Here is a 12346-nt window from a genome sequence, read left to right as displayed (position 1 = left end):
ACCACTTCTCTGTATTGCCTGACATCTGTATCATTGTGCTGCCATAGAGTTGGTGCTCAGTAAATATTTCTTGAACGAATATCTGTTTTGCAAAAAGTACATTTTTTGAGTTTAGCTCTTTCAATAAAAATCCTTTTATTGATTTGTTATTTGGGGGTATTTGGGGAATTTTTTTAGGATCTGATTCTTCTGAAGATACAGTTAATAAGACAAGTTATTGCAGGTGAGTCAAAAAGGGCCTTTGTCTATGAAGCTGGCGTTTTTGTATTTAGTTAATATTAAGGATTGTTATTTCGTTAGGTTAGAATCATGGCATTGGAATAGACCGTAAGGATCATCTACTTTAATTTCCTCATTTTATAGCTGAGAAAATATCCTTTTTGTTTGTGTGATTTCTTAAAGAGTCCAAAAGAGTTTAAAATAACAGAAGAACTCTGCACAGACTTGCTTCTAGTAGATGATTGTGCTCTAGCTTAGTTCCTCATATACAGTAGTATTGACACAGTGGTAGTTGTGGCTGATGAAAACATTAGAGGACTCTATTTTCAGTTCTTTCCTTCTTCTGCTCCTTAATTCCATCTATCCTTCAAACTTTGTCTATATAAATTATACAGTAATCTACAAGCAACCCTCAACTGGGTTACCCGTCAAATTGCTTTCCTTAGAAATTATTGCTTGACCCTGAGATCTGTAATGGCTTGTCTGAACTATGATGGTGTCATTGCCAATCAGATTTTATTTGCAGATGACTTTTTCCTAATCTCTCAATTAGAAGGAAATGGTTTTTAGCCTGAAAAGAGGCACAGAAGGCAATGTTGGAAAGTGGTGCATTCTTTGCATTCCATTGGAATGTCTGCTCCATCCCAGCGCTCCCTTTGTTGAGATATCTTTGCTCTTACATTCTCATTAAGATATAAGTTTTGTTAGTTTTTTCTTTACTGTCTTTTGGCTAGCATTTAAATTTTGGTTCTCATTTACCTGTCCACATAGCAATGTTCTACACTACTGCTCTGATTTTTGTGACTGTGTGTCCTCAGTCTTTGACCATTCCATTTTGACTAGAAATTACTAAAGGAGAAGATAGACTTCAAAAGGTGAATCAAATTGATCAGCTTACTGCAACCCTACCTAGAGGAGCTAAAATACTTGATCTTGCTCATTTGACAACTCTGTGCGCATATAACTAGTGTTTCTCATTAAGGCTTCTGTCTTTTCCCTATAGTTTGGGAGACCACGAATTATTACAAATCACCCCTCCAGGAGCCAGGGCTGAAGCCAGTTTGAATCCTGCAAAAAAGGGTAATGGCAAATCTTCCCAACTTAACAGGCACTGAAGAGAGAATAGGTAGTTAGAGTACTGTAATTAGATTATTCTGAAGACCATTTAGGACATTTATAATTCACAACATCTCTTGGCAGAGTTAGAATATCGTTTTTCTCAGATGTCATGGTACAGCCTGATCTAGTTCAGTGGCACTAGAGTGATGTGATTATAATAATAACCCACGTAACTGGTTGTTACCTTTTACTTTTAATTGATGTGTTTGTATTTCATCTTTTGCATACTGGTATTTAAATATAGGGAATATGAATTGAAGATAAAACAGAGCACTGTATGTCTGATGCCCAAACAGTCTGCTTTTAATTCACTGTTAGAGGTTAGGGAAATAGGAGGTGTGGTTTATGAGTAGGGAGAATTCTGAAATTAAAATTTTAATTATCTGGAGTGGAAATAATGAGAATCTAGATAAATAGGAGTTAAGGGAAAGAGTCTTCAGTATACATGGTAGTTTATGAAGTTAGTTTCTCTAAAAATAGCCAGTTGCTTCATTTCCACCCCTAAGTTGTATTAAATACATATTTTTTCATGATAATTCACTTTTTAAGCACCATGTTGTTTTTGTATACTTTCAGCTGCTTGTGAGTTTTCTGAGAAGGACATAACAAATATTGAACATCATCAATCCAGTAATAAAGATTTAGCCACCACTGAGAAGCATGCAGCTGAGAAGCATCCAGAAAAGTATCAGGGTATTTCTGTTTCAAACTTGCACGTGGAGCCATGTGGCACGAATACTCATGCCAGCTCATTGCAGCATGAGAACAGCAGTTTATTACTCACTAAAGACAGAATGAATGTAGAAAAGGCTGAATTCTGTAATAAAAGTGAACAGCCTGGTTTAGCCAAGAGCCAACAGAGCAGATGGGCTGAAAGTAAGGAAACATGTAATGATAGGCAGACTCCTAACTCAGAGAAAAAGCTAGTTCTGAACGCTGATCCCCTGTATGGGAGAAAAGAACTGAATAAGCAGAAACCTCCATGTTCTGACAGTCCTAGAGATTCCCAAGATATTCCTTGGATAACACTGAATAGTAGCATACAGAAAGTTAATGAGTGGTTTTCCAGAAGTGATGAAATATTAACTTCTGATGACTCACATGATGGGGGGTCTGAATCAAATACTGAAGTAGCTGGTGCAGTAGAAGTTCAAAATGAAGTAGATGGATATTCTGGTTCTTCAGAGAAAATAGGCTTAATGGCCAGTGATCCTCCTGGTGCTTTAATATGTGAAAGTGAAAGAGTCCACTCCAAACCAGTAGAGAATAATATTGAAGATAAAATATTTGGGAAAACCTATCGGAGGAAGGCAAGCCTCCTTAACTTGAGCCACATAAGTGAAGATCTAATTATAGGAGCATCTGCTATAGAATCTCAGATTACACAGGAGCATCCCCTCACAAATAAACTGAAGCATAAAAGGAGAACTACATCAGGCCTTCATCCTGAGGATTTTATCAAGAAAGTAGATTTGGCAGTTGTCCAAAAGACTCCTGAAAAGATAATTGAGGGAACTGACCAAATAGAGCAGAATGGTCGTGTGATGAGTATTGCTAATAATGGTCATGAGAATGAAACAAAAGGTGATTATGTTCAGAAAGAGAAAAATGCTAACCCAACAGAATCATTGGAGAAAGAATCTGCTTTCAGAACAAAAGCTGAACCTATAAGCAGCAGCATAAGCAATCTGGAACTGGAATTAAATATCCACAGTTCAAAAGCAGCTAAGAAGAATAGGCTGAGGAGGAAATCCTCTACCAGGCATATTCATGCACTTGAACTAGTAGTCAGTAGAAATCTAAGCCCACCTAATCATACTGAACTACAAATTGATAGTTGTTCTAGCAGTGAAGAGATGAAGAAGAAAAATCCCAGCCAGGTGCCAGTCAGACATAGCAGAAAGCTTCAACTCACAGAAGATAAAGAACCCGCAGCTGGAGCCAAGAAAAGTAACAAGCCAAATGAACAGATAAATAAAAGACTTGCCAGTGATGCTTTTCCAGAACTAAAATTAACAAACATACCTGGTTTTTTTGCTAACTGTTCAAGTTCTAATAAACTTCAAGAGTTTGTCAATCCTAGCCTTCAAAGAGAAGACATAGAACAGAACCTAGGAGCAATTCAAGTGTCTAATAGTACCAAAGACCCCGAAGATCTGATATTAAGTGGAGGAAGAGGTTGGCAAGCTGAAAGATCTGTAGAGAGCACCAGTATTTCATTGGTACCTGATACTGATTATGGCACTCAGGGTAGTATCTCATTACTGGAAGCTGACACCCTAGGGAAGGCAAAAACAGCACCAGATCAACGTGCAAGTCTATGTGCAGCAATTGAAAACCCCAAGGAACTTATCCATGATTGTTCTAAAGATACTAGAAATGACACAGAGGGCCTTAAGGATCCATTGAGACGTGAAGTTAACCACACTCAGGAGACAAGCATAGAAATGGAAGAGAGTGAACTTGATACACAGTATCTACAGAATACGTTCAAGTTTTCAAAGCGTCAGTCATTTGCTCTGTTTTCAAATTCAGGAAATCCAGAAAAGAATTGTGCAGCAGTCTCTGCCCACACCAGGTCTTTAAGGAAACCAAGTCCGAAAGTCACTCTTGAATGTGGACAAAAAGAAGAAAATCAGGGAAAGAAAGAGTCTAAAGTCGAGCATGTGCAGTCAGTTCATACAACTGTGGACTTTCCTGTGGTTTGTCAGAAAGATAAGAAACCAGGTGATCATGTCAAATATAGCATAAAAGAACTCTCTAGGCTTTGTCAGTCATCTCAGTTTAGAGGCAATGAAACTGAACTCATTACTGCAAATAAACGTGAACTTTCACAAAACCTGTCTTATATACCATCACTTTCTCCCATCAGGTCATCTGTTAAAACTACATGTAAGAAAAATGTGTCAGAGGAAAAGCTTGAGGAACATTCAGTGTCCCCTGAAAGAGCACTGGGAAACAAGAGCGTCATTCAAAGTACAGTGAGCACAATTAGCCAAAATAACATTAGAGAAAGCACTTTTAAAGAAGTTGGCTCAAGCAGTATTAATGAAGTAGGTTCCAGTACTAATGAAGTAGGCTCTAGTATTAATGAAGTAGGTTCCAGTGGTGAAAACATTGAAGCAGAGCTAGGCAGAAACAGAGGACCTAAATTAAATGCTATTCTCAGATTAGGTCTTATGCAACCTGAAGTCTATAAGCAAAGTCTTCCAATAAGTAATTGTAAACATCCGGAAATAAAAAGGCGAGGAGAAAATGAAGGAGTAGTTCAGCCTGTTAATGCAGATTTCTCTCCGTGTCCAATTTCAGATAACCTAGAACAACCTGTGGGAATTAGTTGTGCTTCTCAGGTTTGTTCTGAGACACCTGATGACCTATTAAATGACAACGAAATAAAGGAAAATATCAGCTTTACTGAAAGTGGCATTAAGGAAAGATCTGCTATTTTTAGCAAAAGCGTCCAGAAAGGAGAATTCAGAAGGAGCCCTAGCCCTTTAGCCCCTACATGTTTGGCTCAAAGAGGGGCCAGGAAATTAGAGTCCTCAGAAGAGAACATGTCTAGTGAGGATGAAGAGCTTCCCTGCTTCCAACACTTACTATTTGGTAAAGTAACCAATAAGCTTTCTCAACCTACTAGACATGCTGTTGCCACAGAAGGTCTATCTAAGAAAACAGAGGAGAACCTAGTATTGAAGAATAGCTTAGATGACTGCAGTGACCAGGTAACTTCAGCAAAGGCATCCCAGGAACATCACCTTAATGAGGAAGCAAGATGTTCTGGTAGCTTATTTTCTTCACAGTGCAGTGCATTGGAAGACTTGGCTGCTAATACAAACACCCAGGATCCTTGCTTGATGTTTGATTCTCCTTCCAAACAAATGAAGCATCAGTCTAAAAACCAGGAATTTCTGAGTGACAAGGAATTTGTTTCAGATGATGATGAAAGTGAACCTGTCCTGGAAGAGGATAATCACCAAGAAGAGCGGAGTGTGGATTCAAACTTAGGTATTGGAACCAGGTTTTTGTGTTTGCCCCCATCTGTTTTTATAGAAATAAGCTAAATGTTTGTGCCTTTTGGGGAGCACATTTTACGAGTTTCCAAGTACAATTAAAGTAACTGCTTCTTAAACTTTAAACATGTTGCTCGTAAGGTACTTTTCTTCAAAAGTCCTTCATCCAGCTAGAATATCTCTATTTGAATGAGATTTAATGCCCTAATTTTTAGTGGACTTGCCTCTGGTTTTCATTGTTATGATTTGTAAGAAATCCAGGTGTCTCAAAACAAGGAGTGTAATCATTTTGTGTGACATGAAAGTGAAATTTGTCGTGCCTATGAGAAGAAACAGATATAGTAAGTTGCAGTATTTGCTGTCTGTTTTTACATTGGAATCTATCTTTATTATCATTGCAGGTGAAGTAGCATCCGGGTATGAGAGTGAAACAAATCTCTCGGAAGACTGTTCAGGGCTGTCCTCTCAGAGTGATATTTTAACCACTCAGGTAAAAAGCATGTGTGGATGTGTGTGTGTGTGGTGTCCTCTGCATTCAGTAGGATGCGTCCCGCATTCTTAAATTTGCTTATATCATCCTTTAGAATTAATGGTGTAACAGTTGTCTGTGGTACTTTGTCTCCTCAAATTAGATTGTATGCATCTGGTTGGAACTTATGCTACCTTTTATTTTACACACACACACACACACACACACACACACCAGCTAGCTCACTGCAGAATATGAAATACTGAAATTAATGAATAAGCTAAATCTTCAAAACCCATTTGCCCTATAGCAAAGACATATATAAAAGCACTACTGTATCAAAGAGAGAGGTGCGTTTATTCTCAGTACCAAATTGGAGCCTACAGAATTCTCTTCCTGTTAGAGACTATCTAGCCTTTCACTGTTTCGTGGATATTTCTTTTCATTTTTTCTTTTTTAGTCTGCTAGTTGTTTGTTCTTTAGTGCCTATAAGTCATCTTTTTTCTTTAAAAAAGAAAGTACAGGGGGCTGGCCCAGTGGCGTAGTGGTTAAGTTTGCATGCTCCACTTCGGCGGCCTGCATTCGGTTCCCAGGCGTGGACCTGCACCACTCATCAGCACAGGTGCTGTGGTGGTCTCCCACATACAAGATAGAGAAAGACTGGCAACAGATGTTAGCTGAGGGCGAATCTTCCTCAAGCAAAAAGAGGAAGATTGGCAGCAGATGTTAGCTCAGGGTGAATCTTCCTCAGAAAAAAAAAAGAAGAAAGTACACAATTTTACTTCCTGTACCTAGTAGTCAAGACCAATATTTTAGGGCCGGCCCTGTGGCTTGGTGGTTAAGTGAGCGTGCTCCACTGCTGGCGACCCGGGTTCGGATCCCGGGCTCGCACCGACGCGCTGCTTCTCTGGCCATGCTGAGGCCACGTCCCACATACAGCAACTAGAAGGATGTGCAGCTGTGACACACAACTATCTACTGGGGCTTTGGGGGGAAAAAATAAATAAATAAAATCTTTAAAAAAAAAAAAAAAAGACCAATATTTTGGTTACTTTTGAAGGGGATAGCAGCTTTGTCATATCTACAACAGTTAATAAGATCAATGTTTCAGTACTCTAGGCAGAATGGTCTCCTAGAAAAAGCATTCTCTATCACAACATTTAAAAATTAACATCATCTTCCTCACAAAATCGGGCTCTGTCTCCTAATTTTTATATTGTAGAAGTGACACCAAAATTTTCCAAGTTCTCATATTCAAAAATTCAGGCTCATCTCAGCTTATTTTTTCAGAGTGTATACACAGTGATTGCTGGTGGTCATATTGGTGAGAGTTCTGTACGTGGCTGTGTTACTCTAGGCAATTTACTGATCTTTTCTGAACTGTAATATGCACATTTCTTAAAGTGAAGAAACCTGGACCACCTTGAATCATTGTGCCACGACTTCTCTTTCTCATCTAAATCTTAAATACACCTTCAGCTGCCAGCAAGTGAATGACATTTTTCTGAACTTCCTGAAGTGCCAGGATAGATAAAACTGATAAAATCCTAATAGTCTTATAGAGTTATACATGTGCATCATAGAAAACTTAGAAAATACAGATAAATAAAAATTATCCACAGATGAACCTTGAAAACATTAAGTGAAATAAGCCAGACATTAAAGGACAAATAATGTGTGGTGCCACTTATAAGACATACCTAGAATAGTCAAATCCATAGAGATAGAAAATATAATAGTAATCAGGGGCTGGGAGTGGGGGAATGGGGAATTATTGTTTAATTGGGACGGAGTTTCAGTTTGGGATGATGAAAAACTTCTGGAGATAGTGATAATGGTTGCACAAAAATGTGAAAATATTTAATGCCACTGAATTGTATACTTAAAAAGTAAATTTTGTGTTATAGTTTATCACAATTTAAAAAATCATCCAAAGGCGATGGTTCAGTAAATTTTAGAATTTATCTCTGGAAAGTTACACAAAAGACAGGTAATAGTAATTGCCTTCAGGTGGGGAAATAGATGACTGGGAGAAGAGGAAGGAGGAAGCCTTACTTTTCTCTGAATATCCTTTTGTGCCTTGAATTTTATACCATGTGCTTATATTAATTATTTAAAAAATTAAATTCTATGAGTTATCCAGAAATAATTACTATTAACTTATTGGTGTATATTCGTCCACTCTTCCTGTATGTGCACAGGGGTATGTGTGAACACCTTGTCTTTAAAAGATATTCAGATAATACTCTACATACTTACATGGTAATGTAGTTTTTACTACATCATTAAATTTTCTTCAGTGACTTTATTTATTTATTTTTTTTGTGAGGAAGATCAGCCCTGAGCTAACATCCATGCCAGTCCTCCTCTTTTTGCTGAGGAGCCTGGCCCTGGGCTAACATCTGTGCCCATCTTCCTCCACTTTATATGGGACACCGCCACAGCATGGCCTGACAAGCGGTGCATCAGTGCGTGCCCATGATCCCAATCCGGGCCTCCAGTAGCGGAGTGCACTCACTTAACTGCTACGCCACGGGCCGACCCAGTGACTTTATTTTTAATTACTAGGATATACCATGATTATTTGATCTATTGCTGAATATGAGGGTTTCAGGGTCAGAGAGACAGTTTGCTATTTTGTACAGCACTATAGTAGTAGATTGATCGCTAAATATTTGCCCACGTCCCCAATGATTTCCTTAGTATACATTCTTAGGGCTGAAATTTTTGGTCTTTGATACATATTGTTAAATTATTCTTTAGAAGGATTGGACCAGTCTGTGCTCTTTCAGCCCCTGTGGTACTTGGTGGTTCCCATTTTCCTGTACCTTTGCCAACACTGGGTGGTATCCAGTTTTAAAATCTTCTACATCTTGGCATTGCCATGAGGACTGTAGATAGTGGGAGCTTGTCTTCTACTGCCCATTTTCTATGCAGAGCAAATCCCTCGAGGACTGAAGCTTGCTGGTGTCAGGAGAAAACCTTTGAAATAACTGCCTGTTCTGTACCTGAGTTGTCACCAGAATTCTCCACTTCTGCAAGATTGCCATGGTGACTAAATTAATGAAAAGACCTAGGAGGCCTTTTCTCTGTTTGCAGCTCCTGTGATTCTTTCTGGGCATGGATTTGGGTTCTGTCAATATGCTTTTCACCTTTTGTCCCTTGTGCTTTAAAATCGGAGGTTCCAGTTTCTGATTCCATCTGCCTTAGCCATATTGTATTATATTTGATATTCAAGAAACTACCTCCTTGTTTTTTATATTCCTGATCTTATTCCCAGAGATATATCTATTTGTTCAAGATTCATTTTGCAAAGTGTTTTTTGGGCAAAGCATCTGCCCAAAACAGAGCTGGTCAGATATCAGGGCTAACTTGAATCTAGAGTTTCACAGACAGGCAGAATGAATGAAGTGGGATCTTTCCCTCTGTCTGTTATACAGAACTGAGGAAAAGTATAGAGGAGATAGAGAAATCCTAATTTGGTATCATTAGTATCTGTTTTTTTAATCAAAGACTGATTAACTATATATATATATATTTTTTTTAAAGAATTTATTTATTTATTTTTTCCCCCCAAAGCCCCAGTAGATAGTTGTATGACATAGCTGCACATCCTTCTAGTTGCTGTATGTGGGACTCGGCCTCAGGATGGACGGAGAAGTGGTGCCTCGGTGCACGCCTGGGATCCGAACCCGGGCCACCACCATCGGAGCGCGCGCACTTAACCACCAAGCCACGGGGCCGGCCCTAACTATATTTTTTTGGTAATTCATTTCTGCCTTAAACATTTACTGAGTAGTTACTGTCTGCTAGGCATTGGGGATACAAAAGTGATTGAGGAAAGATTCCTTCCATCAAGGAGGGTCATGTATTCCACTTCAGTATACTAACACATGAGCAGTATAAATGAAGTAGTGAAGGATCATCTGTTCTTAAAGGAGAGGTATTGGTGAGGACTTCTGAAGGAGACATTTGAGCTGGACTTTGAAAAATGAGAAGAATTTTTCCAGGTTGGAAAGAGAAGGGAGGCAGCAGTCAAGGCAAAGTCACGGAAGCATGAAATGCCCACAAAGCACAAAGTTGTCCTGTGTAACTGGAAAACAGCATATGGGTAGTTTTGGGGAGAAATAAGAGATAAGATCAGGCTGTGAAGGGCCTTTTGAATGCTATGCTTAGGAATTTGGACTTTATCCTGAGGGCAATAATGAGTAATAATTACATAGTGTTCAGAAAGTATTAACTTACCTAAGCAGTGGTATACCACTGAGGTCCTTATGGAAGAAAGAGACATGAGAAACATGGTTTTTAGGGAACTTCCACAGTAACGTAGCTGTATTAAAAGTAGAGATCAGAGGGGCCGGCCCGGTGGTGTAGTGGTTAAGTTCTCATGCTTCGCTTCGGTGGCCTGGGGTTGCAGGTTTGGATCCTGGGCACGAACGTACACACCGCTTATCAAGCCATGCTGTGGTAGGCGTCCCACATGTAAAATGGAGGAGGATGGGCACAGATGTTAGCTCGGGGCTAACCTTCCTCAGCAAAGAGAGGAGGATTGGCAGCGGATGTTAGCTGAGGGCTAATCTTCCTCACAAAAAAAAAAGAAAAAAGTAGAGATCAGAGTAGCATGGTGGGAATAGAAGAGTAGGGCTAATTCAAGAAACACTTAAGAATTAGAATCAAGAAAACTTGGTAACCAATTTGGTTTGGGTCTCCCCAGTACATCTGGCCAATTGCCTACAGGGGAATTTGTCGAAGTTATAAAGTAATTCCTTTGGGAAAACCCAGAGGAAAGTTATCTAACTATAATTCTCCTATTATTATTTTTTCTGATTTTCTATGCTGTTTAATGGCTACATAGAGGTTAGATGTGATGGTCGTGACAGTGGTGACTAATGTGTGGTGTCATTCCAGATTTACTGAGGCAAGCCCTTGGCTGGGGTTTGATCAGTGATGGAGCTACTCACAAGCACCACGTGGTGGCAATGGCGCTACTACAGACTTTGGCAGCGGAGCTGTCTCAGGGTAGCAGTGGAAGCCTTTGTGAAGCTGGGAATACATTTTCTGCTCATAAAAACCTGAAAATGTGAACTCAGTGTAGCAGGAGAAAGTAGGTGGCTTGTTTTTAGTAGAGGGCAAAGTCATTTTCAAGGATCAGAAGAAGAAGAAATGGAGAGTGAAACAGTCTGTGTTTCCCCAGGGTTTGCTGGCAACCATTAATGTTCCTTATAAAAGTAATGAAGAAATGTATATTTTGGAAAGCTCCTTACTTACCAAATACTTTGCTTATCAAAACCCTTAGACTTAGCAGATTTTTTCTTGAAATGGAGAAATAAACATCAGGAGCTCCATAAGCAAGAAGAGCCCATTATCTTAAATTGATAACAATAACTGCCCTTACAGGCTTTCCTAGGGCTCTTTCTGTTGGATCCTTCCCTTCAGCAGGTCCTTCTCTGTGATGATCTCCAGGTACCCTATCCCCATCCACAATGGCAGCACCAGGAGGACTGTATGCCCAACACTAGGACAGTGCCTGGCATATAATAGATGGTCAACAAGTAGTTGCTGAATGAACCAATAGATCAATAAGTGAATTAGCTCTTTATTCTTTCTGTTAGAAACTAAATGTTCAAAGAATCCCAGAAAAGGAAGAGTCCTCACAAGCCAGAAATCAGACATTTTTAAATGGACTAACCAAAGTCTCTTGTGAGTGCCACAATACCAAATCTTTGAAACACAGCCTGTGTAAAATGTTAATCAGAATCATGTTAATTTTAAATATCAAAAGTGTTTAAGTACCTTAATTATTTTTTCACTCCCTAGTTTGAAAAGAAAATAACTATCTTCAAAAGGACATCACGTAAAGCAAGCCTATTTGGAAGAGTTTGAGGAATTTTTTTCCCCCTCTAACATTCTGAAGTAATTTCACGGGTGTTAATTGCATGAATATGGTTGGATTAAAAAGTGTTCAGCCAGAATCGTAATTCCATACTAGATGATTTCAATTTCCATACTAAAATTAATTGTTGTGACATATTCTTGCTTTCTGGCAAGTTTCTAAAAGAGTGTAACTTTCTTGGTGTCATTTCTTGTGTTTGTAGCAGAGGGATACCATGCAAGATAACCTGATAAAGCTTCAGCAGAAAATGGCTGAACTGGAAGCTGTGTTGGAGCAACACGGGAGCCAGCCTTCTAACCGCTCCCCTTCCCTCGTAGCTGATTCTTGTGCCTCTGAGGACCTGCAAAGTCCGGAACAAAACACATCAGAAAAAGGTTTGTAATATTGGCCAAACACTGTTATCTTAAGCAAAATTCTTCCCTCCCTAAGCCTTTATCTCCTGAAAAGTGTGGACCTAGCTCCAGCATTTTATGATCTTTGCTCATCATGTATTTGCTGAGTCACTCTGTAGGTAATTTTAGAGCCTTGGTTCTAATCCCTGCTCACGACTAATTTACCATTCATAGGGGCCAAGACAGTCATGAAGTGTCATTGTCTGACTGAGAACCTACAGTGAGGAGATGCTATGGAGAGCCC

At 39.2% G+C, this 12346-nt stretch overlaps 1 protein-coding gene across 1 annotated transcript in view; it reads left to right on the top strand.

Annotated features, from left to right (window-relative positions):
• The window catches only part of BRCA1 (BRCA1 DNA repair associated), a 69423-nt gene that overhangs the window by 20600 nt on the left and 36477 nt on the right, over window positions 1-12346 (top strand). The window contains 5 exon segments of the mRNA XM_087441210.1: window positions 178-223; window positions 1223-1299; window positions 1915-5343; window positions 5750-5838; window positions 11913-12084. Coding sequence (XP_087297336.1) covers window positions 178-223; window positions 1223-1299; window positions 1915-5343; window positions 5750-5838; window positions 11913-12084 — 3813 coding nt within the window.

This window comes from Ceratotherium simum, chromosome 16 (assembly GCF_057802395.1).
Source record: "Ceratotherium simum simum isolate JZ-2026a chromosome 16, ASM5780239v1, whole genome shotgun sequence".
Lineage (NCBI taxonomy): Eukaryota > Metazoa > Chordata > Mammalia > Perissodactyla > Rhinocerotidae > Ceratotherium > Ceratotherium simum.
This window is presented reverse-complemented; position numbering and strand designations above follow the sequence as displayed.